Below are 27,814 nucleotides of genomic sequence, written 5' to 3'. Positions count from 1 at the left end.
ATACATTGTTATTTTTCTTTGTTTCTACTTCATTAGCCCAATTCCATTGACAAGTTCAAATAACCAATCTCCTGAGTAAAACTTTTCTTTTGTTTTAATGCCTTCTATTAAAGAGAATCAGTTACCTATTTCAAATAAATACCATCTTGCCTGTGCGGGTAATCTGAGCAGCAAAAGTGATGAAGAATGTGATTTACAGTTCATGAAAACATGTTTTGGTCTGTTACTTAAAGCATAATAAGAAGTTTTCTAGTTCTAATGGTAGTCCTTATAGATAGTTTACATAAAGAAGTAATGAGCTTAGCTGTATGTGTTTCTATGATTATGGGGTGATGATGTGATATTTATTATTTATTTATTTAATATTTTTCACAGCTCTTAGATTTTTTGTTTGAGTGATGCTAGGTCTATTAAAATAGATAATTTAAAATTCTGAATAATGGATTCCATCTTTCTAAAAGCCTCTGTCAAATTTTGTTAGTATTATCCATACTTAGAAAAGCTCTTCTCGCAACCTCATACTGAGTTTTTAAATTCTGTTGTTTATTTTCAGATATAAAGCCAGCTAATGTGTTCATTACAGCTACAGGGGTAGTAAAGCTTGGAGACCTTGGACTTGGACGATTTTTCAGTTCCAAAACCACAGCTGCTCACTCCTTAGGTAAGCTTTTCTGAGGGCCAGGGGAAGGGAAGGTGGATTTTGATGTAGTAGAAATACTGTGGTCATTCATTGGGGGGGAGGGAAAAAGCGTTAACACGCAGCTAATGCCATCTGAAAAACTAGAATGGTGAGCCGTGTTAATACAGAAAAGCTGTAATGCTGAGGTTGTGTCACTTGCAGGCATTACAGCTTGCTGCTTTTTTTTTTTTTTTTTCTTTGACTCATTTAATGTATGTTCTTGGCTCAGAACAAATCTTCATTATAGTAGCGTTTCCTAGAAATGATAGAAAAAAATAAGATCAATAATACTGATGTGTTTTTTCAATTCAAGTGAACTTCAATCTGTGTTGGAAAGTATATGATAATTGTTTATGCCTGTATATTGTATGGGTAGTATTGAATACATGTTAGTGATGCTTTTTGAAAGGGCTGAAAGACAAACTCCTGTTTAAACTAAAAAATAATAATTTGATTAGTTAATAATCAGCTTGGAAAAATGTCCACAACATAGTGATTGTATTTTTCTCTTTTTTCTTCTTACAAACACAAGATTAAAATGTGGAAAAACTATTCTAATTCTTCTACAGCTAGTATCTGGTATCATTTGTATTACGGTAATTGCCTAAATGTTTTAAGGTTTATGTTTCTCAATTTATGCTGAATAAGTTGAGGAGAGATCAGAATTAGGCTTTATGATCCACAAAGGTTTTTTCTTTTCCTTTTTTTTAATGAAAGAAAAAGAATCTTTATAAACATACAAAAAGCTTCTGAAATGCCCCATTTATTCTTTGCTAGCATGCCAAAAAATTACACTATTTTTCAAGCAAAAATAATACTGTTTTCTAGGCAAAATTTTCATGTAAGTGATATCTTTTGAGTAGCGTATGAGAGCATTTGAAGTCTGGAATGGCTAAGAAGCTTTCAGAGGGGAAAAAAAGTAAAGTATTTGAGAAATTCTTTGTTTAAATGCAGGGAATGGACTAATTACAGAATCTAAGAGGATCTGCTTATTTATGAAACATTTGTCTTCTACAGTAGCAGCATCTTTAAAGAGAAATGCAAGATTTGGTGTTTACAGCCGATATTTTTTTCCCCATAGTTGGCTTGTAGTTAGCATCTTCATGTTTTTGTTCCCTGAAATGTCTGTTTATTGGCTGCTGAATGCAAGCGTGGTCATTGACTGCAGAGTGTGAAATGAACTTCCAGACCCCTAAAGAGTGGGGCTGTTGGTGGTAATGTCTAGAATTTGTTTCCTGTTTCGACAAAGGACCTTACTGAAACTGGAATACAGAGAGGTAAAATGTAATCAAATGTTGCTGTGAGAATTTTAAACAAATGATGGTGATAATTCTGTAATTAGGCATTTGGATATTTTGATTGACAGAAGTACATAAGATAACCACTCAAGTCTGTCTTAAGTAATAATTACAGTCTCTATTTTAAGTCCATAGGAGGACAGACACAGAATTGTGCTTGTTCAGATGCTGTTGGTTCTAATTAGAAATGTAACATTTCGTAGTCTTAGGTGAAAATGTGCCGTATTTATCCTCACCTCTTAATTTGACTTTACGCAGTCCCAGGTACAAGTAGATTACAGAAAAAGAGAGGATTGCTGTTCACCATGCTGGGACCACATTTGAAATGTGGGTGATGATTATATTAGAAAACAAAAAACCTATTTTAGAACAGAATATTTTTGTTATACAGTTCCTACTTCCTCATCTCCCAGAATGCCTGTGGGTACTCTTACACCTTCTAGTTTTTCCCTTTATCATCATACTGGTACTGCTGTAGTCCAAACCATGAAGAACTGCTGAGATCTGAATGAGAGTGAGGTGAGACTTGGACACAGGTGTGCAATCTTGCATTAATATTAAAAAAAAAAAAAAGGGGGGGGGGGGGGTGTGGAGTTAAAGACACAGACAAGAAGTAATGAGACCAGGAAACATGTTTGGGTTCCCCATGGAAGTTCAGATGTAACCCTCAAGATTTGATTCTAGTTCCTCCCAAGGGTGTTAAAACTCACCTCTTACAAATAGAGGAGTCATCCAGACAGGCACTGAGGTGGGGAGAATCAACAGCAACAAAGCAAACTGTTGTTTCTAACGTTGGGTGCTGTGCTTTGGTAGAGGAGCTGTTGTGTTCCCCCTGCCCCTGCTCCTTTTCCCATTTTCCCTGCTTAATTACGAGACAATGTTAGAACTTAGCCTAGGAAAAACGTTTTGTTGACCTATTAACTTAGGCTGCTGTGGAGACAGTGACACTCTGATTTATCATGTCACTTGTAGAGACCATTTTTTCAAATTAATTTCTCATGCAGTTTCTAGGGCTGGTTTTCCTGTTTTTTCTTTCAAAGTTGCATCTTTTTTGTGATTCCATAAACCTTTGGTGCATAGAAAATGGTGAATTACAAATGTGTAGCAATTTATACTTGTTTACAGGCTTTATAAAAATTTCAGTAGCAAACTAGATTCAGGCTTCCGGAGATAAAGAAACGTACTAAAATTTTCATTAGCTACAGCTTCTAACTGCTAATTATGAATAATACTGATTTAATTAAAATACTTGCTGATGGTCCATTTGAAACAAATGGGAAAAAAATGCACTGGACAGAGTGTTTTAATGTTCTTAACTCCTTCTGTACAGCCTTATCAAAACAGTTGAGTTTTCTACTGTGGCATATATACATCTTTTTGATAATAATCATAATAAAAATATTAAGAAAATGCAAAGGAAATGAAGGCATTTTGTATTGTTGATTTGATATGAGCTTGACAAATTCCTGAGCATCAAGAAACATGACATTAAAATGGGAAGTCAGGAAGAGCACTCAAGAAAGACAGAAGTGTCCAATAAGAAAGACAGGCTTCTTAACCCTTTCTCCATGGTTGTGGGTGTTGCATTTTGTTATTGTTTTCTTTTACGGCTGAATGCCAGGCCTTACGTGCCTTGATCAAATGGCAATCCTGAGGCCAACTCATGCAAATGATGTGAAAATGTGCTTTTTGTATTTTTGTTAACCATTCAGTGGATCTAAGTCCGTATTATTGTAGTTCAGTTTAGGAAAAAAATACCTGTTCTCCAGTGTGGTTGTGTTAGATGACCGCACGGTATGCTGTCTGGGTGGATGCTGCTGCCATGATGTGAGTACCTTCTTGCAGGGCAAAGGAGCTGTTGTGATCCTCTTAAAATCAAAAGCAAAAGATCAGTTGTATTAAATTCTGGTGATTCTACATTCTTTCACTCCATTTTCCTCTTTCAATGAAGGAATTTTGTTATTCAGTATATTAAAGCTAGTCTATGGAACACCTTCTGAATCAGTCATTACATTGCTTTATAGAAGTTGCTTTTCATTTACCAGACAGATTTTTCTTTCATTTTAAAAAAGCTTGGTAGTACTTGGAGTTTGTTGCTGTATTTCATTCAACTCCTCAACGCATTCACTTTTCAAGTGAACACACATTCTCCTCTAACTCAGCTGCAGTGCAAATTACGCATTTATGCAGTAGTGAGATGGACTGTTTGTCATTGCTCCCTTTTTCGTAGTAGTTTCTTTGCCTCTGATCCCTCAGATCCAGCTTCCCTCCTCGTCATAACCACTGTTTCCATCATGTCTGTTCCCTTTCCCAGTAACAGAAAGCTTGTATGAGGAAACAACATTTTCTAGATCTGCAGCATCTTTAGAGGGAGGGAGCTCTGGAGCAGCAGCAGGTTCTGTGAAAGCAGTTTATCTGACTGACACAGGCCATTTTCAAGATTACCCTTAAAACCTGCAGGTTACTTGAGATGCAGAAATGCGGTAAACAGAGTATTGAAGTTACAGATTTTGTTTTTAGCTGCGTAGGCCCCTTCATGTGTTACCTCTTTGTCTTGTATTATTCTGTTTCTTCAGACGAGTAAAGAGTTGCATCTCTTTACTGTGTTGGGATGGTGTATTTCACTTACCACAAAAAATAATGATCCAGGAAGGAAACATAGCATATAATCAAATCTAGCAGTTGCTTGCCAGCAGCGAACTGCTATGTACTGAGACTGCAGATCTTTAGAACAGGGAGCAATGCCTTTGGATTAATGAATCTTTTGTGTCATGTTCTCTTGAAAACAGTTTACAAGTAGTAATGATGTATAGATCTTGAGGTTGTTTTTGTGATTTCAATGACTACATAACTGTACTTTCTATTCCTTTCACTTGTTGGTCATTGGGGGCTTCAGGTTGTGTTGCAGTTAAGGTGTTACACTAGGCTAAACGCTGTAAAATGATAGCATTTGTTCTTCCTTTTCGCTATCATCAATCTTTCACAGTCATATCAGACCCCTAATGTATCAGCAGGCTTCCCAGAGCTACTGGTTAAAATTACGTTTGCTTTTGGTAAGCTATGAACCTTCAAACCTCTGTGTTTTCAGCTGCCCCCTGTGGATTGTGTGAAGCCTCTTTCTGGCACATTACTCACTGCCAGTTCCTTGCCTGACGTCTCAGCGCAGCACAGGCACTGCTTCTGTAACCACTTAAGAACCAGGTTACCGTTGCATTTCTGTTTTATTAGATGAGTTCAGCCAGCAAAGCATCTGAGTGTACTAAATCCCAGCATTGATAGATGCAAAATACAGCTGAAAGTTTTCAAAGGTGCCCAAACTCACCATGTCTGTGGGGGAGGAAAAACAGGCTTTCAAGGAGGAAGTTCAGTAAGAGTAATAAAACTATGAAGGCTGTATCAAGCCAAGTGTTTTTTAATTACAGCTTCCAGTTGTAAGGTAGTTGTCATTAAACGTCTATTAAAGTCCTGTTGTTGTTATACCGGAATAGCAGAGTTTTGTTTTGCTTCTGGATGCTCTGGAGCTGTTTCGGTGTTGCAGTCCAGCCATCTGTACCCCTGTTCTTCCGTGGAGAAAAGACCATCTCTCTTGACCATTTCTCTGTGGGTGAACACGATCATCCCATGAGAGCGAATGGCTTTTGCAGTGCTGCATCGGTTTGAGTTGCCTTTCCCCACTCTTTCTTGTTTCAAGCTCTTGATCTTCTGCAGTCTCAGCCGACAGCCGTGCTGCCCAGCCTCGCTGCCCAGGCCTCTGGGGCAGGGGCCTTGACACCCGCTGCTCTCCCAGGACTGGGAGGTTCTCTCCCTGAAGTTTATGGGGCCAAGCAGGATGCAGTGCCTGTCCCTGTGACAGACAGAATCTCTGTCCCCATGTTTCTGCCTGTGAGTAGGTTCTCAGTGTCTCTGTCAGTGCTGTTTGCCAAGAGGGCTGTCAGTTGGAGCTGCAGGTTACCAGCAGCAGCGGCCTGGCCTGTGAGAAGATGGCAGCGTGTTTCCCGGTCTGAGCCGGGCCTCTTAAGTAGGAAAGTACTTCTTATTAATTTTTTGATTTTCCTACTCCATTTTCACCAGAGAAAGTGTGGTACACTTTGAGATGCCAGCCTTTATAAGAGAGAGAGCACATTGTCAAGACAAAACCGTGAACTTTTGGAAATGATTAGATTACAATTACTCCGATGGAAACTGTTAATCTAATTACTCAGATTTGGAATTCTAGGTTCATTATATCTCATCCAATAGCGATCAATTCTGAATAGATGGGGCTAATTCAGAGAAGTGGAAGTGATATGAGATCCTTGTAATTTGTGTTAAATAAAACTGAGGTTTGCAGTCATCGTTTCTGTAGCTGTGCAGTAAGAGCGTTGATATTAATCTCTGGCTGTGTTGCAAGATGGTTAGTGGAAATTAGGTCGACTTGTATTGAATTGACTGCATTCACTTGGATTGCTTCATCAGGATTCAGTGCTTAGGAAAATATTACACGCAAATTGAAACCTATGTAGATCTCCTTTTTTCTGTTAGGCAGTCATTTGGGGGGCATATAGGCAGAATGTTCAGAGATGGTGCATGAAAATTGCCACGCGTATTATTCTTTTAATATATTTTTTAAAATTTATTTTTATTTATTTTTGTTGAGCTAGAGTATTTCTCTGCATTTATCTTGTTCAAGTAACTTGTGACACAGATGGGTAGGGCCTGATTAAAATCAGGAGGAGAGCTGTCCCGGAGTATCTCATGTAAATTTGCTCTGGGACAGCCCAAGTAAATGCTGCTTTTCAAGAGCAGATGTCTCCAGAGTCCGCAGCTCTGAGGCAGGATTATGCCAGGCTAGCCACAGATTCAGGAGCTGAAAAGCCCTCATAGGGCCTGGTTCTGCAGCAGATGGCCAAGTCACTCCAAGGAACCTGGGCTTCTGGTGGCCTCCCAGGCTTTCCAGCCTTCCTCTCTGGGAAGCTGAAGATCCTGGATTTCAGGCTCAGGTTCAGATACTCAAACTAAATTGTGCTTAGTAGTTTCAAAAGCAGCCTTTTGTGATTTGTATACTGTCAAAAGGAAGGACAGACAAGTCATTAAAAATAAATAAATAAATCGAAACCCATGGAGGAGAAATTCTAACAGCTATTATTTCCAGTCAGCGATAACAGTATGTATGGAAGGGAGTGGAGCAGGGGGATCTGTGTAGTGTGGATCTTTTTAGAAGAAAATCACTACTCTGGAATTTTTTTGAGCTTCATTCAAACCAGAAGTGGAAGTATTCTGCAATTGAACAATTCTAATCGTTGAATATCAGTAGTGAAAATAAAGCTGCCTTGGATGAAATGTGTATCAAATTCATTTGCATTTCTATCAAACTGAAGAGCTGTAAGTATGAATTGAAATTACACGTGTAGTAAAATGAAAACTATGGAAGATGAAAAAAACTTTTTCAGACAAGAAAACTATTCACTGTTTTATAACAAATTTTCATTCAAAAATACTTGTGTATTTATTGCAGTTGGTACACCTTATTATATGTCTCCAGAGAGAATACACGAAAACGGTTACAACTTCAAATCTGACATCTGGTCTCTAGGCTGTCTGCTGTATGAGGTAATACTGATAAATAGAGTGAACCCAGTAACACTGTTTCCCCCTACCCCCAGTACATTAAGTACTGTTTTAGGATCTATTTCTATGTTTTTTGATGTTTAGAAAAGTATGTAGCATTGTGGAAAAGCTACTTTTCAGCTATTATGTATGTCTTAATATTAGCAACGGGAATTCTTACATAGCTTCAGCATATGAAATACTTGATTGTGTGTTGTTACTCAAGACTTTCCTGTCACTGGGTTTCCTACAAAGATTGTAAAACAATTTGTTGAAGATTGGGCATAACTAAAGGATTAAGAAATGAGTAATGACAAGCAGATGTAAAAATCATTCCAGAGACTTTAAATGGCCTGTGCTAATTATATGACCTTGGTAATAAATACTTTGAATAATAGTAGGACTGGCTTGAGTATGCAACTAATGCTTTTGAAAACTGTAATATAATTACTTTACAAGATAAATTTCTTTAAAATTATTTAAAACCTAAGTAAAACAATAAATTAAAAAAGGCTACTGTGTACTTATCACTTCTTCCTTGCATTAACTGTTGAGATCTCTTCTACTGTGCAGAAAAGGTATGTTTTCTACTTTTCCCCCAGCTGGTTAAACTGAGAATACTGGTTAATTCTATATTAATACAATTGAGATCGGTAGGTGACACTTGCATAATTATACATGATGTTATATTCTGAGAAAATCAATATTCAGAGCAAATTCAAATAGAAATAAGGGAAGGTGTGAAGAACAGGTAGGCTTCTAAGGCAGCTGCATCTTCAAAGTTCTTTGCGTATCATTTGTTGATCAAAAGGCTAAACACTTGTGTGGAAGGATGCTGGGAAAGGTTTTTTCCATCAGAGCACAGGCAGCGAAATCTTTCTAGTCAAGTTTCGGATTAAAACTTTTATATACCTAACTCACTTTTCGGAGTTTTTTTCTCGGTAAGGCAGCAGAACTAAACACATTCAGCAGAATTGGTACCTGTGTTGTTTTAAGATTTTGTGGAGAACATTGTCATCCTGTTAAAGTTTTATGTTACTACAAAGTGAATTGTTTCCAGTAGTATTAGTTTATTTTCTATAAGTAACGTGCTGCTGTAAATATTAACAGGGCAAAGTCCTGAAGAATTAACAGATATTGTTGCTTGTAAAACTTTGGGATAACTCACAGGAGTGAAGTTTGATACCTGAGCAAGTGTTCGTAAATTTTAATCTGGAATGGAAATTTAAAACTCTGTATTAGGATTCCTTAGAACTGACCATGACAACTGCCATCAATTTTATTGTTCCACTTTACACACTTGCCCAAGTAGAAGCCTAAAGATAGCATAAAGGTGGGTGAGGATTTTTCATTATTACTCCTTTTTTCTCTTATTGTTTTTCTTGAGAATTTTTAAATCTGGAAACAAACAAAAACCTCAAATAACTAGCTATCACAAAATAAACATTATAAAGTTACTTTTTTCTTTTATAATTTATGAAATAAAATTGCTGGCTATTTTCTGAAGAAGATATTTTTATAGCCAGAAATCACTGGCTATTTTCTGAAGAAGATATTTTTCAGCTTTGCTGCTGAACAGAGTATATTAAAAATAAATGAATATTAATTCTTTTTTGATCTGGAAAATAATTTAAAAACAGCTAAATGTCTTAATCTTTCTCTATTTTTTTGAAGTTTTATCAGGATGGTATTTAAGTTGCTATGGTGTTTTTTCTTTATTATAAGAAAGAAGCAATTAGGATTCTTACTGTTGGTATGTGTTGTATAGGTATAGTATATGGGAGTGTCTTCAACTATAAATTTTAATTTTTTGTTTTTTAGAGGTGCATTTATCCTATTCAGTTGATTCTGCAATATACTGCATATTTTTTGCTATTGTTTATCACTGAGTGGTAATTTTAAATTTTAATTATAGTAAACTCAAATCGTATGCTTAACATTTTCCTAATTTTTCTTTTATTTGAAAGAGGTTGCTTAAGGTTCTTCAGTCATGCATGGACTAATGCATAGTGGTTTTATTATCAGTGCAGTTTTGTACTGGGTATCTTTTTTGTGATGCACGTTATGTCTACTGCCTGCATTTTAACGTCTTATTATATTGATTTCATTTTGCTATGTGCTCTGGATTCTCTCCAGCTTAATTAGAGAAAAGCTGTGGCATGTTTATCACTTCTCAATAAATGCTTAATTGCTGCTAAACTCTCTTCAGTTATGTTTTAATTTTAGACTAATTTGCTATAATGTATATTTTAAAAAAATATTCTAACCTATATAACAGCATATTATTCAGTGCTAACTATGGATCCACTAAGATTTTTAAAATTGTATTTTAGTCTGTATTTTAGAGCCCCAGGTATTTCTGAAACCTCAAAAACACTACCGCTGGAGTTTTAATTGATATGCAACAAAGTAGACTTTACTAATTAAAATCAAGATGCTGTGCTTTTGCTACATGGACCTTTACATGGAAAAGTAGGTTTTACACATTTCCTTTTATTGTTCAGCGTAGCAATTGCATCCTTACAGGGTTGTAGGTTGGTGGCTTACAGTTCAAAAAAAAAAAAAAAAAAAGAAAAAGGAAAAAAAAAAAAAGAGAGAGAGAGCTGCCACCAGCCCTGAAGACAGACAGTGGGCTTTCGTCCCTCAGACACCCCCAGAATACTAATCAGGAAAGTCAGACCCTGGAGGTCAGGGAGCAAGTCAATCATTCTAGCGATCGTCTCAGTGTGGAGGATCAAATTAGCCTGAAAAATTCAGCTGCTGGGAGGAGAGGGCGAGCAGCTGTCAGGGGCAGCAGCGAGATGCACTAATGAACCAGATGAATAGTGCAAAAGCTTGAAAATAAAAACAGGACAGTTGACATTTTTCATCTGTCAAAGCAGGAGATGCATGAAAATATAGTATTCCTGTTTTAACTCCTTAGGGGACATTCAGATTTTTTTTTAACACTCTGCAGCATTCAAACAAAAATACTTCTTAATGAACACCTAGAGTATGAAAATGAGTATCTATGCATTTATTTAGAATTCCTGCATGCATACAGACTCTGCAGTTGATTTCTCTTTTCTTTCTTCCTCTTTCTTTTTTTTTTTTTTTGGTCTTTAGCTTGCATTTTTAATATTCTGTTTAAGGTAAGAGCCAATATCATGTAAATCCAAACATTAACAACATTTTGGTAATACAGTTAGAGTTTTTGGGTGGGAGTGCAGAAGAGAACTGTAGTATTGTATTTGTTTTGGGACCTTTAACATGATTTATTCTTGCTTGAAGTTAATACGAAAAAGTACTAAAAGGAGAGAATTTTTAGAATATATAAAGTAAATGTAAAAGAACTTTGGTCATTTTTTTCCATACAATTTTCCTGGTGATGTTGCTGCTTAGGCACGAAAGAGTTAAGCTGGTATCTGGAAGACCAGAAGACAGATGAGAGCCATTTTCAGCTTGTCCTGTCCCTGCTGAAGCTCACTGAGTAGCACAGCATGGACTAGCGTGTTTCACACACACTCTGCCTGTCTGGGGAATGTACACATTGTCCTTCCAAAATCAAACTTATTAGCACATGTAGAAAAGGGTGACTGACTTCGGGGCAGCGCTGCACTCAAAGCAGCATTCGTGCTGCTGTGGTTCAAAGACTTGGAAAGCTTTGAACGGAATGGAGAGATTTTAAATGAATTTTAAGACTTGTAGTTCTGCTAACCATAGCATATATTTCCACCTTAAATGTCAAGTTTTAACATAGTCAGGAAATAAAACCTAGGTTTATCTAATACCATGTATAAGCTGATCATGTAAGTGTTCTCAACAGCTATTCCTATATTCCTTTATCGCAATTGTAAATTATAGTTACGGATGCCACTTCTGATGATGTTTTGGGATGCAGTATTAATTTTTGAAATGCTATTGAATAACATACTGAATTATGAGGGTTTTGGTTTAAGACTTGTTTAAATCTAGATTTAGACCTTTAGCTTACTTGGTTAAAAAAAAAAAAAAGGGAAAACCTCACACAACTTCATCAAAGTGTAGTGTTAATGGCTATAGAAGGTTACAAAATCTGCTACTGTTATCCAGCATTTTCACTACACGGTATTGCTTTAGATCAGATGATGTTTTCAAATAAATGATATTCTTTCTTCCAAAAGGTCTTCAGAGGAAAATTATATTGTGGGATTTTTTTATTCTCCCCCTCTGTGGTGCATGAACTCTTCTCACTCACAACAGTAGCTGAAACTACTAGACTTTTCATGAATTTGTTACGGTATACAATTCAAATATAGCAATGTAAGGATTGTGATAGGTACAGCATAAAATAGTATGCAAACTGGTTACACTAATAGTCCTGAAACTTCTGTTTTTAGCACTGTGATGCTACCAAGCGGGGGATCAAAAGTCATTAAAAATCACTTCTGATTTGCTGGTATTACAGGTTTTATAGCAAAACAGGTGTACTTAAAAACACAAAAGCAAACTGTACATTTTCCTTAAACAGATGGCTGCACTGCAGAGTCCCTTCTATGGTGATAAAATGAACTTGTACTCCCTGTGCAAGAAGATAGAACAGTGTGACTATCCACCTCTCCCTTCAGATCACTATTCAGAGGAAGTAAGTAATTTTCCTTTTCGTGGGCTCGATCCTCGTTTTAGTGCTGGCATGCTTCCAGTGAGGTAAATGAACTTGTGTGCTTTTATGTTATTTGCAGATTATGCCTGCAAGTGTTTGCTCATTGAACTTGCTCAAATGATTCTGTCAAAACATTTCTCTGATATGATTTAAAATTTCGGGGGATTAATGATGGAAACCTCATCCTGTTAGCTTCTTAATTTCATTGAGCTTCCTTGCAAGTATGACAAAAAGCTTTCCCAGAATACACAATGACATGCACTACGTGTCATAATGGGATTGAGTCTTACGTAGGTATTATGCTTTTCTAAAAGCACAGCTCCGGGAGTTTATGTAGCACAATAAATTAGTGCACTAGCCTTGTTTCTCTAGAGGCTTGCATTAAAATAGATAGAATGTAGCTCACTAGTAAAAATGAATTGTTTAGTTCCCATTTATCTGCATTATACAACTACGGAGTCCTAATTGAATGGCAGTTCTTCTACATGAAAGGGTGGACCCTAATAGTAAATTTCAGAGAAATATAGCAAGACATAGTAGTTGAATTTGAACAATATATGCCTTTCACAGCAGTGTATGTTTGAAGTTGATCTGTAGCAGTTCCTTACTGTCAATGCATTTAAGGGGGATACTTGTTTTTTAAGCTATAAAATGAAAAGAAACTAAATATTTTTTCTTAGAGTAACAGAATGAAAAAATACAGATGTTTGCCTGTTAATGTTCTGAGATGCTAGTTTTGAAATATTTTCCCACTTTGAAAAAAAAAACACAAAACAAAACAAAAAAAAAACCCACCACCAACAAAAAACCACAGGGCAATGTGATAGAAGCTGTTAACCAAAGAACACATACTAGTATCCAATTGTATTGAATTCAGCCTACATGAATTAAAGATTACTTAGAAAACACAAATAAATGCCATCACTGAAATACTTCTAATAAACAGTATTGTGCAATTTCACTTATGGAATAGGGTTTGTAATTCTCAACCTCTAATTTTTTGCATTCTAAGACAGTGATTGGACTATTAATAAAAGATTACTGCCCAGTGTTTTGTTTTGTTGTATTTACAGTGACAATTTTTCCTCTTTTATGAAACAAAAACTGGACTTGAAAAGCTAATTTACAAAGGATGAAACGATGATCTATTGTGTAATTTATGCAATATACCTCTTTGTGGGTTTACCAATTAGTCGTTTTACCTTGGCCATTTTTAATTATTATTTATTGTAGCCTATAAATATGGCAGTTCTTATAACCAACTCGAGAACTGGAGGCCTAGAAATACAGTAGGGTGTGAACAATAATGCAAAATGATAGCAAGAATGTCAGGGGCCGTTCTTTGTTGTGTCATTCATGCTGTCTTCCTTTTTCCATGAAGCACATGAATATTTCACATATCTGCATCCTCATCCTCTATTCTTCTTGACTAATTTTCAGACTGTCTGAATTTGCATTTCACATGGTAGCTGATTAGGAGATGCCGAGTGCAGCAGTGAAGCCTCAGCAGGCGGTTTCCATGGTGACCTTCAGCAGGATTTTAATGATGATACCACTAGTGGTTCGTTGAAGTTGGCCTGCCTGCAGGGCTACTTCACTGCAGCTAAGTGTGAAGTTGGATATGCGGATTCCCAGCCAAGGGGCAGATATCAAAGTCTGGCCCAGATAGAAGGTCTTAGAGTTGGGGTAGGGAAAGAGGTTCCACCTTTCACTTACCTCTGTATAGTTGCTAGTGTTGAAAACCGATGCAAAGCACATGTTACGTTTGTATTCATTTGAAAGCGTACATGCACTTTGGGTAAACCAGTTAGTTATAAAATACACATTAGTTATTTTAAAATATAATGAGAGAATCAGAGCTGTAATAGGTATGGAAACAGTTACTTAAAAGAAGTAATCAACTGAACTATAGAGGCTGCAGTGCCAGTACTTTTTCTTCCAATGTGAAAGCTTGCATCTTCTATAAGACACATGCAAAAATACCTATATTCATTAGTCATTGCACCAAAATATACCTTTTTTCTTGATTATTTTTCCCACCTTTTTTGACAAAACACTGTTCTGGCTTGAACTGTTAAAAAAAAAAACAAAACAAAACACAGAAAAGCTAAGCAGCAAAGCTCAAGAGTCACTGGACACTAAAAGTCACTTTATAATCTATAAAGAAGAATTCTCTGAAGTAATAATCTTACTCAACATTAGTCACCGCATCCTATCATGTAGGATTGTTAAATACTTTGCTTACTAAGTACAAGGCAAGTGCTTCTTAGAGAAATTTTTGTAAGTAAATTTTAATGAGTTTTAAGATGCGACGCTTTTTCTAAACGTAAAAACCCCTATGAGACTTTTAGTAACCTATCACATTGGCATCATCAGAGAACAATATGACAGAAAGATCTACCTTGAGATGAACAGATGGATAACTTTTTTTTATAAAAAGTTTGATTAGAAGTCCTAATAATCTCAGATGTGTGTTTGCAAACTTGGTTCACCAGTAGTCACAAGCCAAGGTTTTCAAATGTTTAACGACTTCAGGTACCTTTTTTTTTTTTTTTTTTTTTGATATTCTTTAAGAAACTCTGGTGTTCAAAGTGAGTACTCAGTATTTACTGAAAACTGTTTTGCTTTAGGGAGTTGAAAGCTGGGGCTCCCTTGCCACCCCCAGTCAATAGTCTTGTCGGCCGATATTAGCATCAGGTAGCTTTTGTAATGGATGAAGTCTCTCCATCTTCTCTGTGAGATGCATTTCCTCAAAAGTCTGTAGCCGCTCTCCTCCCTAGATATGAGGGCTGAATGTGACAGCAGGTCTCAAATTGCAGTGTGAGTTGCCAGCATTACTTGCAATGCTGTGAAAGGGCTTCGGCAAGGTCTCCTGTTTGGAGTAAGGGTGGCTTTTTTGTTTATCTGTTTTTTTCATCCAGAATTTCCTATATGACAACTTTGCTTTTTCAGGTGGCTAATAATGCCAAATACTTGCCTGTCATAGTTCGTAGTCTTCCCTGCAACCCCTCCACCTGACTTGAGTGATAATTATTTATTTCATAGCTGAAAAACCTGCTAAAGTTAAAGAAAGTGTTTCCCACTGCTCCAGTGGCAGGCTAAGCTCCAGGCTAAAGACAGCCACTGTGCTAAGTGCACAGAGGAGGTTAAGAACAATAAGCAGCCAAAGTAGTTTGCAGCTTGGGGATGCAACAGGAGGTCCCTCCAGCTCAGTCAGAAGTCTGTCCTGCCTGTTGGCCAGTCTGGGCCAGATAGTAAAAATAATAATAAAAAAATTTACTCTAATGATAGTCTGACCTGAGAATCCCAGTGCATCTTCCTGTAGTACTGTCAGACTCTTCTGCTTCATCAAACATTTGATTAATACTAGAGGGGCTGACAGGTAGATCTCAGGTTTATTGGAATAGATATTCCTGTAGGAGGTAAGGAAATAGTGCTATAACCAAGTATTAGCAGCCAGCATGGTCCCATTCTCAGTCCGGAAAGACAGTCTTTGTGTGTGTTTTCAATCTGCATAGCAAAATTACTTCACCTTGTCTCAGAGGTTTGCTGTTCAAAAGCAAGACTGGAGTTCAAGAATTGTGTAATTGCTCAAGTATCGGCCCTGTCACTGTGCAGCTTGCCACCCGTAATCAGCTCAGCTCTCTTCTTTACAACTGAGATTCTGAACTGGGGAGGGAGAAAGATTTAGCAGCGTTAGCAATGATCAGTGTTGATAGTAAGACTTGCAGCCAAAAGAGATCTATGACTGTGTGGTGCATCTTATTGCAATAATAGTGAAGGTTCAGCACTGCTGATTGAAATTCTATGTTGGGAAGAGAATTTCTAAATAGACTGAATCAGAGACTGTCGTCTCTTATTATTAACATAGTCTTGCAAATCCTTTATCTCATCTAGACAATAATATAGATACATATCCATTTTGATTAGAGTAAAATAAAGAAGTAGCAAATAGCCAAGATACCACGTGGATGAATGGGTTTTGCAAGTGTACTTAGAAGGATTAACAGGGCCCAAAGGCCTTACCTGATAGAATGATGCCATTTGGCTAAGGCATCCATCCAAGCAGTGAATCTTGATGGCCTTCACTGAAGCTTTGAATTATAATATACTGTAACAGAAGTAATGAAGTATCTCTGAAGGAAGACATCCTGTTTAATGACTTAACAAATAATTTAAATCTGAACTGATGGAAAAACTCAGCTTAGAAAACAAAATCAGAATTGCCCGCAGGCCGGAACTGAAAAGACATGAAGCTGGCTGTTAGGGGTAAATGTGGCTTCTCATGCTTTTCGCAGGTAGATTTCTTGGAAGATCTACTTGTGTTGTTCAGCCTACAACGTATACTGGTATACAACCGGTAAAAGGAGGAAGAATAGCGTTTCCCCTCCAGTGATACTTTATAGGTGTCCATCCTTCAAGGTGTTTTACTAAGACTTTATTTACTGTGTGCAGTTCTACCGAACAGATGGAACTCTTCGCAGACAAAGATACGTGTATACATACAAGATTCAATGTTGTATTCCCCAGATAAATTCCATTTGTATTGTCCTTACAAAATGTTTCCTTATTTGATTTCAGGACTGGGGTTTTTGGATGTGCTTCAGTCTTCCCTGTTTGCTGTGCAGGCTCTATGAGCTGTTGCACAGCAAAGTGCTTCTCTGCTCATATGCTGTGCCTCTTGGTGACAGTGTCCCAGCTGCTGCTTCTACAGATTATTTAGCGTTGCATATTTGTTTTACATGTTGGCAATTGTTAGCTATTACAGTAGTTCATAATTGCCACCATTCTGTTCTCCAAGTGATTGGGAGTCATTACAGGCTAATAGTTTTTCCTGTCAGTGGTATGGGATTTTTATTTAGTGACTGCCAGAAGCAGTATGATAGCTTTTAAAATTCTGCTAGCCCAAATATACTCAGCATATTTGATACTCAAATAGCAAGTCTGTTGCACGTGACTTTGATTTACTATGTTTCTCTCTTTGATTGCTGGTCAGATCAACCATCTGATCACTATCTATAGAATTAATGATCTCATTTTTAAATATACAGCTCTTCTCGCTGAAGAAGTGGAATGTTGTAGTAACATTGTTAAATGTGAAAAACCTATACAGCGTATACAAATTGCGATGTTTCTGCAAGGGTAAATTTCCTTCTGGACTTCCCGTTGTAGTGCATTGAAATTCATCTGAAAAACTAAGGGAGTGCAATTATAATTCAAAAATCCTTCTTGTTTTTATTATTATTATTATTATTTTATTCAAAGCGGGAAGGGAACTCTGGCAGGTTGGAATAGGCAGTCTCTGTTGTCTTTGAATAGTCACAGTGATGAGGTCTCTCTGTGTTAGTTGCAGGAGTTATAGTTCTTTTCAGTAATCGTACCTAAGAGTCCTAGGATGGAGACCAAACCAAATTTGATATATTGCCATAGAAGGGTGGGTCACAAGGTTGCTTCTTTGATGCTATAGGGATATGCAGGAAGACTTGGCAAAGCACAAAGAAAGAGCTGCTTACAGTTGGTGAGCTGCTCTTGCAAGGATTGGGAAGCATTTTCATGTCATCATGAAGCAGGTATACTGCATGTTGCAAGATGCCTAGGAGATGTGTACGCTTTAAAATGGATTCCCCATCGGAAGCTTATCCAGAAGTGCGAACTTCTCATGTCACCTGCAGCATGTCGAGGGAGGAAGATCAACCCGCAACTGTCCGCTTGTGAAGGCAATGAATGTATGCACTGACTGCGCGCATTACAAAAGGCCCAGTGAACGATGGTGCTTGTGGAAACATAGTGTTTTCTAGTCACAGGGACTTGTTCATTCCCAGATAGAGGCTTCTGTCAATAAACTTGTTAATTATGTGTTTCTTTCTATAAAGAAAAAAATAATGATTTAACCTTATGAATAAATATCAGAGCATAGACTAAAGGTTATTTATTCCATTATCATGTCTCCAGCAGTGGATGAGTGGAGCATATGGCGGACATGAAGCAATATTTCCCCCAAATACTTTCCCAGTTTCCAGTTTTAAGTTCAGAGATCTCCTAAGTAGAAGGTGGAGTTTTTCTGGGAAGCAGTCCTCAGTGGGTATAACAGGAATTTTCATTAAATCACCTGTAAATGGGACTACCTGTATGTTCGAAGTTGTATGTTTAAAGGATTAGAATTTATATCTGCCCATCAGTCTTTCTACTTATCAATTTTTTTCTGGATAACAGTACAAAATGTAAAAATCATGGGAGTATGTTACATATATATACGTCTCCATAAAACTGTGCACAATATATGTTGCAAGAGTGCTGAGTGTGTATTTATGCAGAATTGCTATGTTTGGCGGATTGTTGTCAGTATTATTCATTTGAATTTGGGAATGCCCAAATACTACTTGGCAGGTTTGTTGGCTTTCTTACATGTTCTTTTTCTCTCCTAGTTGCGACAATTAGTTAATATGTGCATCAACCCGGATCCAGAGAAGCGACCAGACATAACCTATGTCTACGATGTAGCGAAACGTATGCATGCACACACTGCGAGCAGCTAAACAGGCATCAGATCATGAAGAGCAGAAATATTCAAGTATTTTAAATAAATCATCCCACCTCTTTGTTTGTGTTACAGAAATGTAATTATTTGAAGCTTACTATTGTGCTTTGTAAACCAATTTATATACAAGCTGTCATTTTTTTTTTATTATTATTTTTAAGCAATTTGCAGTTTTAAGAGGTTTAAATATGTAAAGCATAACTTTAAAAGATACAAAGAACCACTTTTTTCCATGTTAAGTGGGTTCAAGTGTATTTTCTTTACTAACTAAATTTCATTCAGTTGGGCCTCAGTTCTAAAACACAATTGCACTTTTGCACAAGATACAGATATTAGGCTTATTATCTAAAAGCAAAATGTCTGAATCTCTCACCTTTTTAGTAATTTATAGAAAGTATGAATCAGCACAGTTAAGTTTATTTTAATCTTTGTTCTAAAAGGGATATAATTATTATATAAGGTTATTGTATTTTATACTGAGTTGTAGTTTGTAGTTCTCAGCTTAAGAGGAGACGGACGATATGATGGGAAAATGGTTATTGGAAAAAGCCTTACACTGAAGTTTTTGTAACAACCTTTTTCCTTTTGTTATTCTGTCGTAATGCACATAAAACATTTGTTGGAGGTTTTATGGGAAAATTTAAGGTGTTGATTCTGCAATTTGATCATTTTCAATAGCCTTGTGCCGCACTGCCCTGGGGCAATACTAGTCTGCATAGTTAAGTCTTAAAACCATGCAGATGCTTCTTGTAGCAAATAGCGTTCTTTTGAGGCTAGTATATATGACAAGATCTGATTAAAAGATGTGATCATTTAAGTTACATCTTCCTGACTATTTATGTATATGTCACGGTTTGTAGATTTTTTGTATTTAAAATGATTTGAATGACCTTACAGTACTATATTTAAATGGAAAGATGCTTTTTAAATACTGAAGCCTTTGGGAAAAGATATAGTTGTGTACTATAACACAAAATATATTCTTCATGAAGATCTGATTTTGTATATTGAATCCTGAGAAGTAGTTTTATATCTAGCAAAAGTAAATTTTAGCTTCTGTGTTTAAGAGAAAGTCACCGTTTTCATCTGGGAAATAAGTATTTATGCAAAATGTCTTACAAGTATTTTAGTATTGAAAAGGAGATTCACAGTATTTTGGTTAAACCTTAATGCATTGCGGGGTATGTTTAATGTTTTTAATGTTAAGGGGAAAAGGGTGTCTTCTTTCTAAATATGATAAAAATGGAGAATGGTCTGAAATTTCTTGAGTTTCAAGACTGAATTTTTTTGAGAATATATAAAACTGTCAAAATTATTACCAGTGAGCTTGCTAAGAAGCTGTTACAGTCAGTTAAACATTTTCCTCTTATAGGTAAAAGAAGTCAGTTTAAAGAAGATCAGCAGTATGTACATTCACACATTGCTTCTGTATGCAGCCAGTTCCCTGTGCACTTTTTTTTTCACTGTGCAACTTTAAATTTTTTGATCTATTGTAATGCTCAAGGAATCCGGCTACGGAGAATGTACTCATGTACATTCTGAGTTAGGTCAGTTGTATTATTATTACTTTTTTTTTGAATTATAAATACTAAGGGAATTCTGTGTGGCAAAATGGAGTAGTTATTAAATAGTATGTGTCAGATCCTCAGTTTATCTTAATACACAATTTTTACTTTTATCTCAAGTTTTTGTAGGACACATCCTTAGTTTTCCTTCTAGCTGCCATGTATACTTGATTTAATCTTGTAGGACTTCAGTGGTACAATTCATAGTAAGGAAGCATTTGAGAAACCTTGGATCATATCTAAGAGCCTCTATATTTGTTTTCCTTTATTTTCTGGTTGTTGAATTTTAAAAAATGATGGATATATTCTAGACCAGGTGTCATAGTGAAATGGTTTGTATTGGAAACGGCAGCAAAATACTTGCTTGACTGCCAGGATTAGTTTTTAATATGCAGAGGTACTCAAATTGTTCCTTACTGAAGTGGTCTAGAACATTCAAAAATCACTGTAAGAAAACCAAACACAATCAGGCTATTTGCATCTAATATTATGCATAAAGTATTTCCTCTTTTCCTGAAAGTAACCAATAACATTTTTTTCTGCTTGTCTGGAAGGACGCACTGACTAAAGAAATCATGAGTTAGCAAATGTGTGTACTTAAGTGTATATTTTTTTTCTAGTGTTGCTAATGAAATCTTGTGCTGAGTAATAGAAGTAGTTGTTTCTATTTTAAAATCTGTAAAATGGATGGTACAGGTGACTTGGGTACCAAACTTTTGGGTACCAAACAAGCCTGTATGGGTTCGTAGAACTGCTTGTATAACTGGGGGTTGTAGAACCTATTCCCCAGGTAAAGCACCTCATAACACAGGAAAATGGTAATGTCTGTTATAACACTTCCATGTGTGCTATACATTTTATAAAGTGTTTTCCTTTATAAAGCACCCTTCTATTTTTTCATATGTCGTTGAAGGTGATATTTGGCACTATTTATTTTAAGCTATGGCATTACATGTTTCTTTTCTTTAAAATGAACGTGTTAGGTTTCGAACCAAAATGTCTGACTAGCTTCCCCTTTATTTCGGTAGTACTCCAGGATTAGTGTGCTTCACGAGTGGACTTTGTGCTTTGAATGACATCGCATTACAGTATGTCTTCTGCCTTGAAAGCTTCCCTGCTGTGCAATAGCCTAATAGAAATAAAGCTACAGATAGCAACTATAATGTAAAAATAATGTAAAAATAATGTAAAAATAATAGTTCTTCTATGATATTTTTCAAACTTTTCTTATTACAGATATATATGTTACAGTAGATGCTACCTGTCTTGTGGACACTTTACTGTATCCAGTATTGAATTATAGGTGAGTGTTCCTGACTGTAACGATAGAAAGTACATTCAAAAAATGATTTTCATACCATTTGTCAAAAATTGTATCTAGAAATACTACATCAGATATATTCACAACTAACTCAAGAGTGCTTTTAGATAAAATTGAAATCTAAAATTACTCTCAAACAATATTAAAAAAACTAAAAATCATAAAAATAGAGAAGAGCTCCTATTTATGACCTCAGTCTTGTGAGCTCTTGTTTATAGATAGCGTTTTTTGTAGAATTTCAGTAATTTTGAGTGAACGTTGCATACTCACAATGAATAAATTGGAATCAGTAGGGTATATATATAAAGGATATGCTCAGCTCACTTTTTGGACTTTGTATGTCACTGTTTTGGTAGCACAGACTAATGTATTTTTCCCCTCTTCTGTTACATTTTAATGATCCAGCTACCAGTTGTATAAGCAGGCAGTAGAAGTAGGTGTTCTTTCTGTAATGAGCAAAAACTTTAAAACCATGCCAATACCCAGGAAGATGAAATATGGTATTAGATGTGTCTGAGCAGGCTGGTGTTTTATTCATGCTCAGGATCAAGAAAGCCATAAAGGGTGAAATTCTTGACAGCCTTGGAAAAGGAACAGGACTTGTTGTGCCAGCGGTTCTCAGATAGCTCTGAATGGGACCCAGAATTGCACTGATGTTTGTTTTTCAGTTTACCGTCCACCCAGTCTCTGTCTTGGCTGCTGTACAGTGAGATGAGAACCTCAATGGCTGGATTTGAATGCCAGTGGCAAATGGTGTGTCACATACGTGGGGGTTTAGGAACAGGAGGTTGATGTGAGGGAGAGTCAGTGAAGGCCTTCAGCTCCTGCTTTGCAGAGCACTTACTTAATCAGGAAGTAAAGGTGCTGAACAGTAGTTTTAAATCACTGCGGTCCCATTATTTTTAATACTGTTTTAATAGTCTGAAATTTCTGCCATATCCCCCTCATCACCTAGTAGCCAATGCCAGTGCTGGACTTCTGGATTTCTGATCTCTGGTTTGGTCTGGGTGAATAGTTAAACTTTCTGCCAAGATCACCTAAGGGGGGAAATACCAATTCTAGACATGCCCAGTGATGTGCTTCTTATATTTCTGAGCATGATTCAATGGGGATTTTTAAGGTTCTTTTTCAAACTTTACTCCCTTCCCTGAGCCGTGCTCTTTTTTTTTCCCCCTAATTGTCATATTCACTACTGTTTGTGTCTTCCCTTGCCTCTGCTTCATCTTTCCTGGTGTCTCATCTACCCTCTTCCTGATCTGAAGTCTTCTCTGACTAGTTTTCCTAGTGGCTGTTCATTTTTTTTTTTCTTTTTTTCTTTGTGACTTTGCTAAACTCTGCCTATTCCTGTCTTCTCAAATTTTATTCTTCACCATACGGAAACCCAGTTTTTTTCTTCTGATAAGTACTTAACTCCATTGTTCTTCGTTCTGTTTTTCCAGCCTCCACCTTTGATTTCTGGTTTTAGACAGGCTTTCTCACTGCCTCAATCATTCCCATGACCTTGTCTTTACTAAGTACTGTTTGCTTTATTATCTCTCATTTTAAAATTCCCTTTCTCTGATCACTACCTGCTCTCTTTCAGCATATCTGTCTTTCTCTCTCCTCTACCCTGTCACTCACTCCTTTTGGGATCTCCAGTCTATTAACCTTTCTGACTCCTTTACTCTTCTCAGCTGTCTCCTTCCTTCATTGGCCTTACCTCCTTTGACTCACTGGTCTTTATTTTCATTGCTGTCTGCTTCTCTATATGTGGTTTCTTTGGTTGCTTCTCACACTGCTCTGTCTGTTCCTCTCCCCAGACGTCTTGTAATTTCTTAATTTCCAATTCTGCCTTTCTGAATATCTTTGAAGAATGGCAGCACAACAAAGCTTTGGACTCTGCTCTGCTTTACCTGTTTTAATTCTCCTTCCAGATGGACTTTGTAACCACTTCCATTCAGTATTTTTTCTTTCTCGTTGAGCTTGCTTCCAGGTTTCCTTTTCATTTTAGTTCTCCATCCACTTTTGACACAAAATGTATCTTCAAACCTTGTTTTTTATGTGACAAGATCTAATTTCTTTGAAATTGTTCTGCTTTCTCAGAATCTGTGTCTAAACCAGGCCTCTCTGCCTCTTACCTGAATGGGTTCTACCCCTTTTCTTTCTGTATATTTGGTGCATTTCTCACTCCTTTCTTGACTGACTTCCTCCTCTTTAAATCCTCCTCATTTCCTGTTCTCACACCTCTCATTGCCTTCACTAGCAACCAAGTTTCTGTTTTCCCCCTGTCCTGAAGTGGGGTAGCACCAGTCATCTTAACTGGTTTCTGTTTAACATTGTGCCCTTTATTTCCCATTTAGCAGCCCCTCACTTTATGTACCTGAACATCCTTCTCCTCTTTTGTTTTCAAGTCTTTTGTTTTACCCCGCAATTTAAATGCCCCAAAGATCCAGTGCTCCCTTCCCCAGTTTGGTTCTTGCGTGCTTCCATCTCCAGTTGATTTCTTGAGTATCCAGGCACAGTCTTAGACCTGTTGATGCAAAGATCTCATTTTTATTCCCAACTCCCTCCAGACTTTTTCTTACATCCCTGACAATTTTACTTGCCTCTCTATTTTCCAGGGCCACAACCTTTCTCTCTCTCTGACATGCCTGCCTATCAGATGTCTCAAAGTTAGTAATACCAGATTCTACCCCTCTTCGCTGTCCATGTACTTCCTTTTATCTTCACTGTTTTAACCTCTCTGTCAGTTTTGACTTCTTTTCCTCCCTTCAAAGTACCAAAATTGACAGGAATAAACTACTGTCTTTGGGCTTTCGTTGTTTGATGTGCTGAAGAAGGAACTCCACCAAATTACTGCTTGTTTTGTGTTTTTAAGGTACTTAAATTCCACAAATTTCATCCTATTTGAGGACTTCAGAGCTGGAGTAGATTCTGTTCCTCCAAGCACATCAAAGGTTCTTGAATTTGGGCCACAATTTGATTTTCTACCCCTTCAGCTACAGTTCTTATCCTTCATTTCTTCGTTTATTTACCTTATGTAACTTTTCTTGTTCTTTTTCTGCATTTACAGCTAACAGTTTTCTTGTGTTAAAGCAACTTGATTGCAATGCTTGTACCTTTGTTTAAAGTAAGAATGTTCTTAAGAGTGTCCCTGGCTGGATTTGGTGTTTGGCGTGACGCTCCTCTTTGTTACTGTTCCACCCCTACAACTGATTTCTCTCATTTGTTGCCTTTGCACCTTGCCTAACTGAAGATACGCTACGTTACACTGCAGGATAGTGGGCATAAACTTGAGCCAGCTGCCAACGAGCTAGCTTGTTTGCTGCATTGTTTTCTGTCTGTGTGCACTGTTTGACTTCCCAGTTTTTACAGGCTTTCAGACTTAGAAGACTTTGCAGAGATGCACTGGTGATCACAGTGTCTGACCTTTGATTGCTGCTGGTTACTTTATCCTTATACATCTATTGAGATTGAGAGGCAAAAGCTATGTTATGAATTTTCCATGAAACTAAGAAGTCAGGAGTTTTTTTGACTGTAGGATAGAGCTGGATGTCAGTCAGGTTGTGAATTTGCACTAGACTAATTTCTTTGAGAGGATCAGTTGCCAGTTGGCACAAAGTAAATTCTTTAAGTGTTTCATGTTTATTGTTTGTTGTCAGTTTGTATAAGTCATACAAATGTTGAATTTGTTCTTCTACAACTGCCTTAATGATGCATGGAGGCCTTAACACCTTTTGTTTGATAGAAATCTTCTGTTGATATGGAAATTAAAAAAATAAGAAATTAGGTACATTGAGTTCTTCTGCTTGGTTTCATTTGCTTTACATTTAAGTCCTAGCAATAGAAGTCTCAAACTGGACAGAAGTGGTCCCCAAGACAGAGTAGAGATGTGCTGGAGTTCCCTGCTTCCTCTCCACCTTCTAGCTGCCTTTAATATATGGTGTTGACAGTTTCTGTACACTTCATTGGTGGTTGTTTCTTTGATTCCAGTCACGCTGGACCATTGTAAAGATGATCCTGAATGATGAGTATTGCATTTACCAGTATAAGATTTTGTTGGGAGATGGGAAGAGGAAAGGTTCATTGATTTGTTTGAATTTGGCTGGTGATTGTTTGAAGCATAAATTGTAGAAGCGTTCGTGTTGGGAGGGGCCTTGGGAGAGGTCTCTAGTCCATCCTCTTGCTAACAGCAGGGTCAATGCTGAACTCAGAACAGGGCTTAGGGCTTCAAACAGTTGGATCTTGAAAACCTCCAGGGATGGAGATTGTGCAGCCTCTCTGGGCAGCCTGCTGAATGCTTAGCTCGCCTCACTGTAAGCCTCATTTACCTTTTGTTCAGTCAGAAACTTCCCAGGTTCAAATTATGGCAGTTGTTTGTTCCCATACCACTCCTCAAATGCTCTTTGTATTATAAAAAAGGTAAGTCAGATATTGCAATGAAGAACTGAAGATGTTTTATTTTCCCAAACTTGTTGCAAACAAATAAATATGTTCTTGTAGTACATATGTATCATCTATGTGACATGTATGCTATATTCATTTATTAGAGTGTAAAATAAAATTTTTGTCAGTAAAACTTAATTTAAATGTTCTGTGATGTTTATGGCCTGGATGATCTCAGCGGTTACCTTCTAAATCTACTAGATGCTTCCTGTCAGAGCACAGTTCTGCCCACCTTGGTGGAGCAGGGAAGTCGAGATGCTGACCTAACTTTGTGTTTCTGTCTTCGGGAGCATGCGTCAAGAGAGGTAGCTGACCACCAAGGATAGGAAAGAAGCTGACGTGCATCTGAATAACTGGTGATTATGGGAACTCTAAGCTCTCATTTGCTGGTGAAAACTTGCCTAGGGAAGTTTTTGGAAACTGAGATTTGTGAGCGAAAATGACTCCTGCGGGGAGGGGGGGTAGTAGTAGTAGTTTTGGTGAATTTTCCCAAGTATTCAATGGGAAAGCAAAATTCAAAACTTAAAACTTTTGTCGACAAACTTAATGGAAGCAAGTAAGTATGACATACAGAGTTACAAATTTGACAAAAACTGACTCTTGTGAGACAACTTTCTTAAAACAATAATTCCTTCTTGATCATAAGAAATAGTCTTTAAAAATGGTTGTTTTGTTGGGTGGTGGTAGTGGCAGTATATCATTTTTGTACTGGAGCTTTTACAGGGCATGTGTTTGACTTGATAATGGGGTATTGCAAATGGCTGGCAGCTGAGTTCTTTTCTCTGCCCCATTCCACAGCAGTGCAGCACAGGTGGTGGAGAGGACGTGCTGACTGAGCGTGCCCTGTGTTGCGTTTGCTTCCAAGCATGGAAGTGGCGTGGGGTGAAGCTGCACATGCTGCTCTGTTCACTTGCTTCCCAGCAGCAGCCATGTAGGCCAGATATTTTGGCTCTGGAAAGCAGGAAAGTTAGAGGTACTGTGTCAGCGTGCATCTCTTGTGTACACTAAGTTCACCGTGGTGGAATTTCATCTGATTTTGATTCATTTGTGATGACAATGTAATTCAAAAGCTTAAAACAGAAAGAAGTTGCAAGTGGTTCAGAGCCTCTACTCTTACAGAAAAATATGTTTTAAGGGAGTTTGATTTTGCATTCATTATGTGTTCTTAGAAATACTTTTTGTTGCCGATTCTAACACAACTATTTCAGACTACATTTTTTCCATACTATGATCTGTCAGAAGGATTAAAAGTGTTCCTGCTGTACTTTCACTGGAGAGGAGGAAACTGAATTCCAAGCCTGTTTTCAGAAGGAAAAGCCCAATGCAGTTGCCCAGACCTCAGCCCCCAGAAAAGGACTTGTTGCTTGCCTCCAGTCTGGCCAGGTGTGAAGGTCTTCCTGTAGCTGGAAGGGGTTTCCTCCAGGGCAAAAGCTCTGCCAGGGAGATACGGGACAGCTTTCTGATAACCAGCTGTAATGTTTTAAGGGGCTTGCAGGGGAGAAACGGGTCTTAAAGTGTTAATATTCTGGAGAGCTTTTTAAATTCTGTGCTCCATATGATAGACTTTGGAAATATAGGGGTCTCCGGATACAGTACTCATTGAGCACTTCAGAATTCAAAGGAAAGGCTGCTTGTCCTTTATCTGTTAGCTGGGAGATCTGTAGCATGTGCTTGGGGGCTAAAACACAGATTGACTGGAAAAAACAGTGCTCAGGTGGGAGTCTTTGTGGGTAGTTTGCGTAGAATATCCAATAATAAAAGCAAGTTGGGAATTTGAAGAA

General features: G+C 37.3%; 1 protein-coding gene across 4 annotated transcripts in view; it reads left to right on the top strand.

The window, feature by feature from the left end:
- The window catches only part of NEK7 (NIMA related kinase 7), a 73,202-nt gene extending 47,031 nt beyond the window's left edge, over positions 1-26,171 (top strand). For 3 of the 4 annotated variants that reach the window (XM_035332880.1, XM_035332879.1, XM_035332881.1), the window contains 4 exons: positions 554-661; positions 7,472-7,566; positions 12,053-12,166; positions 18,610-26,171. In XM_035332880.1, the coding sequence (XP_035188771.1) occupies positions 554-661; positions 7,472-7,566; positions 12,053-12,166; positions 18,610-18,720 (428 nt within the window). In that variant the 3' untranslated portion in view covers positions 18,721-26,171. Of the gene's footprint in view, positions 1-553; positions 662-7,471; positions 7,567-10,668; positions 10,695-12,052; positions 12,167-18,609 lie in introns of all 4 variants that reach the window. The other variant, XR_004752778.1, reaches the window with a different exon arrangement.
- The last annotated feature ends 1,643 nt before the right edge of the window (positions 26,172-27,814 follow it).

Source organism: Oxyura jamaicensis, chromosome 8 (genome assembly GCF_011077185.1).
Source record: "Oxyura jamaicensis isolate SHBP4307 breed ruddy duck chromosome 8, BPBGC_Ojam_1.0, whole genome shotgun sequence".
Classification (NCBI taxonomy): domain Eukaryota; kingdom Metazoa; phylum Chordata; class Aves; order Anseriformes; family Anatidae; genus Oxyura; species Oxyura jamaicensis.
The sequence above is the reverse complement of the archived record's forward strand: the minus strand, read 5'-3'. Positions and strand labels throughout refer to the sequence as shown.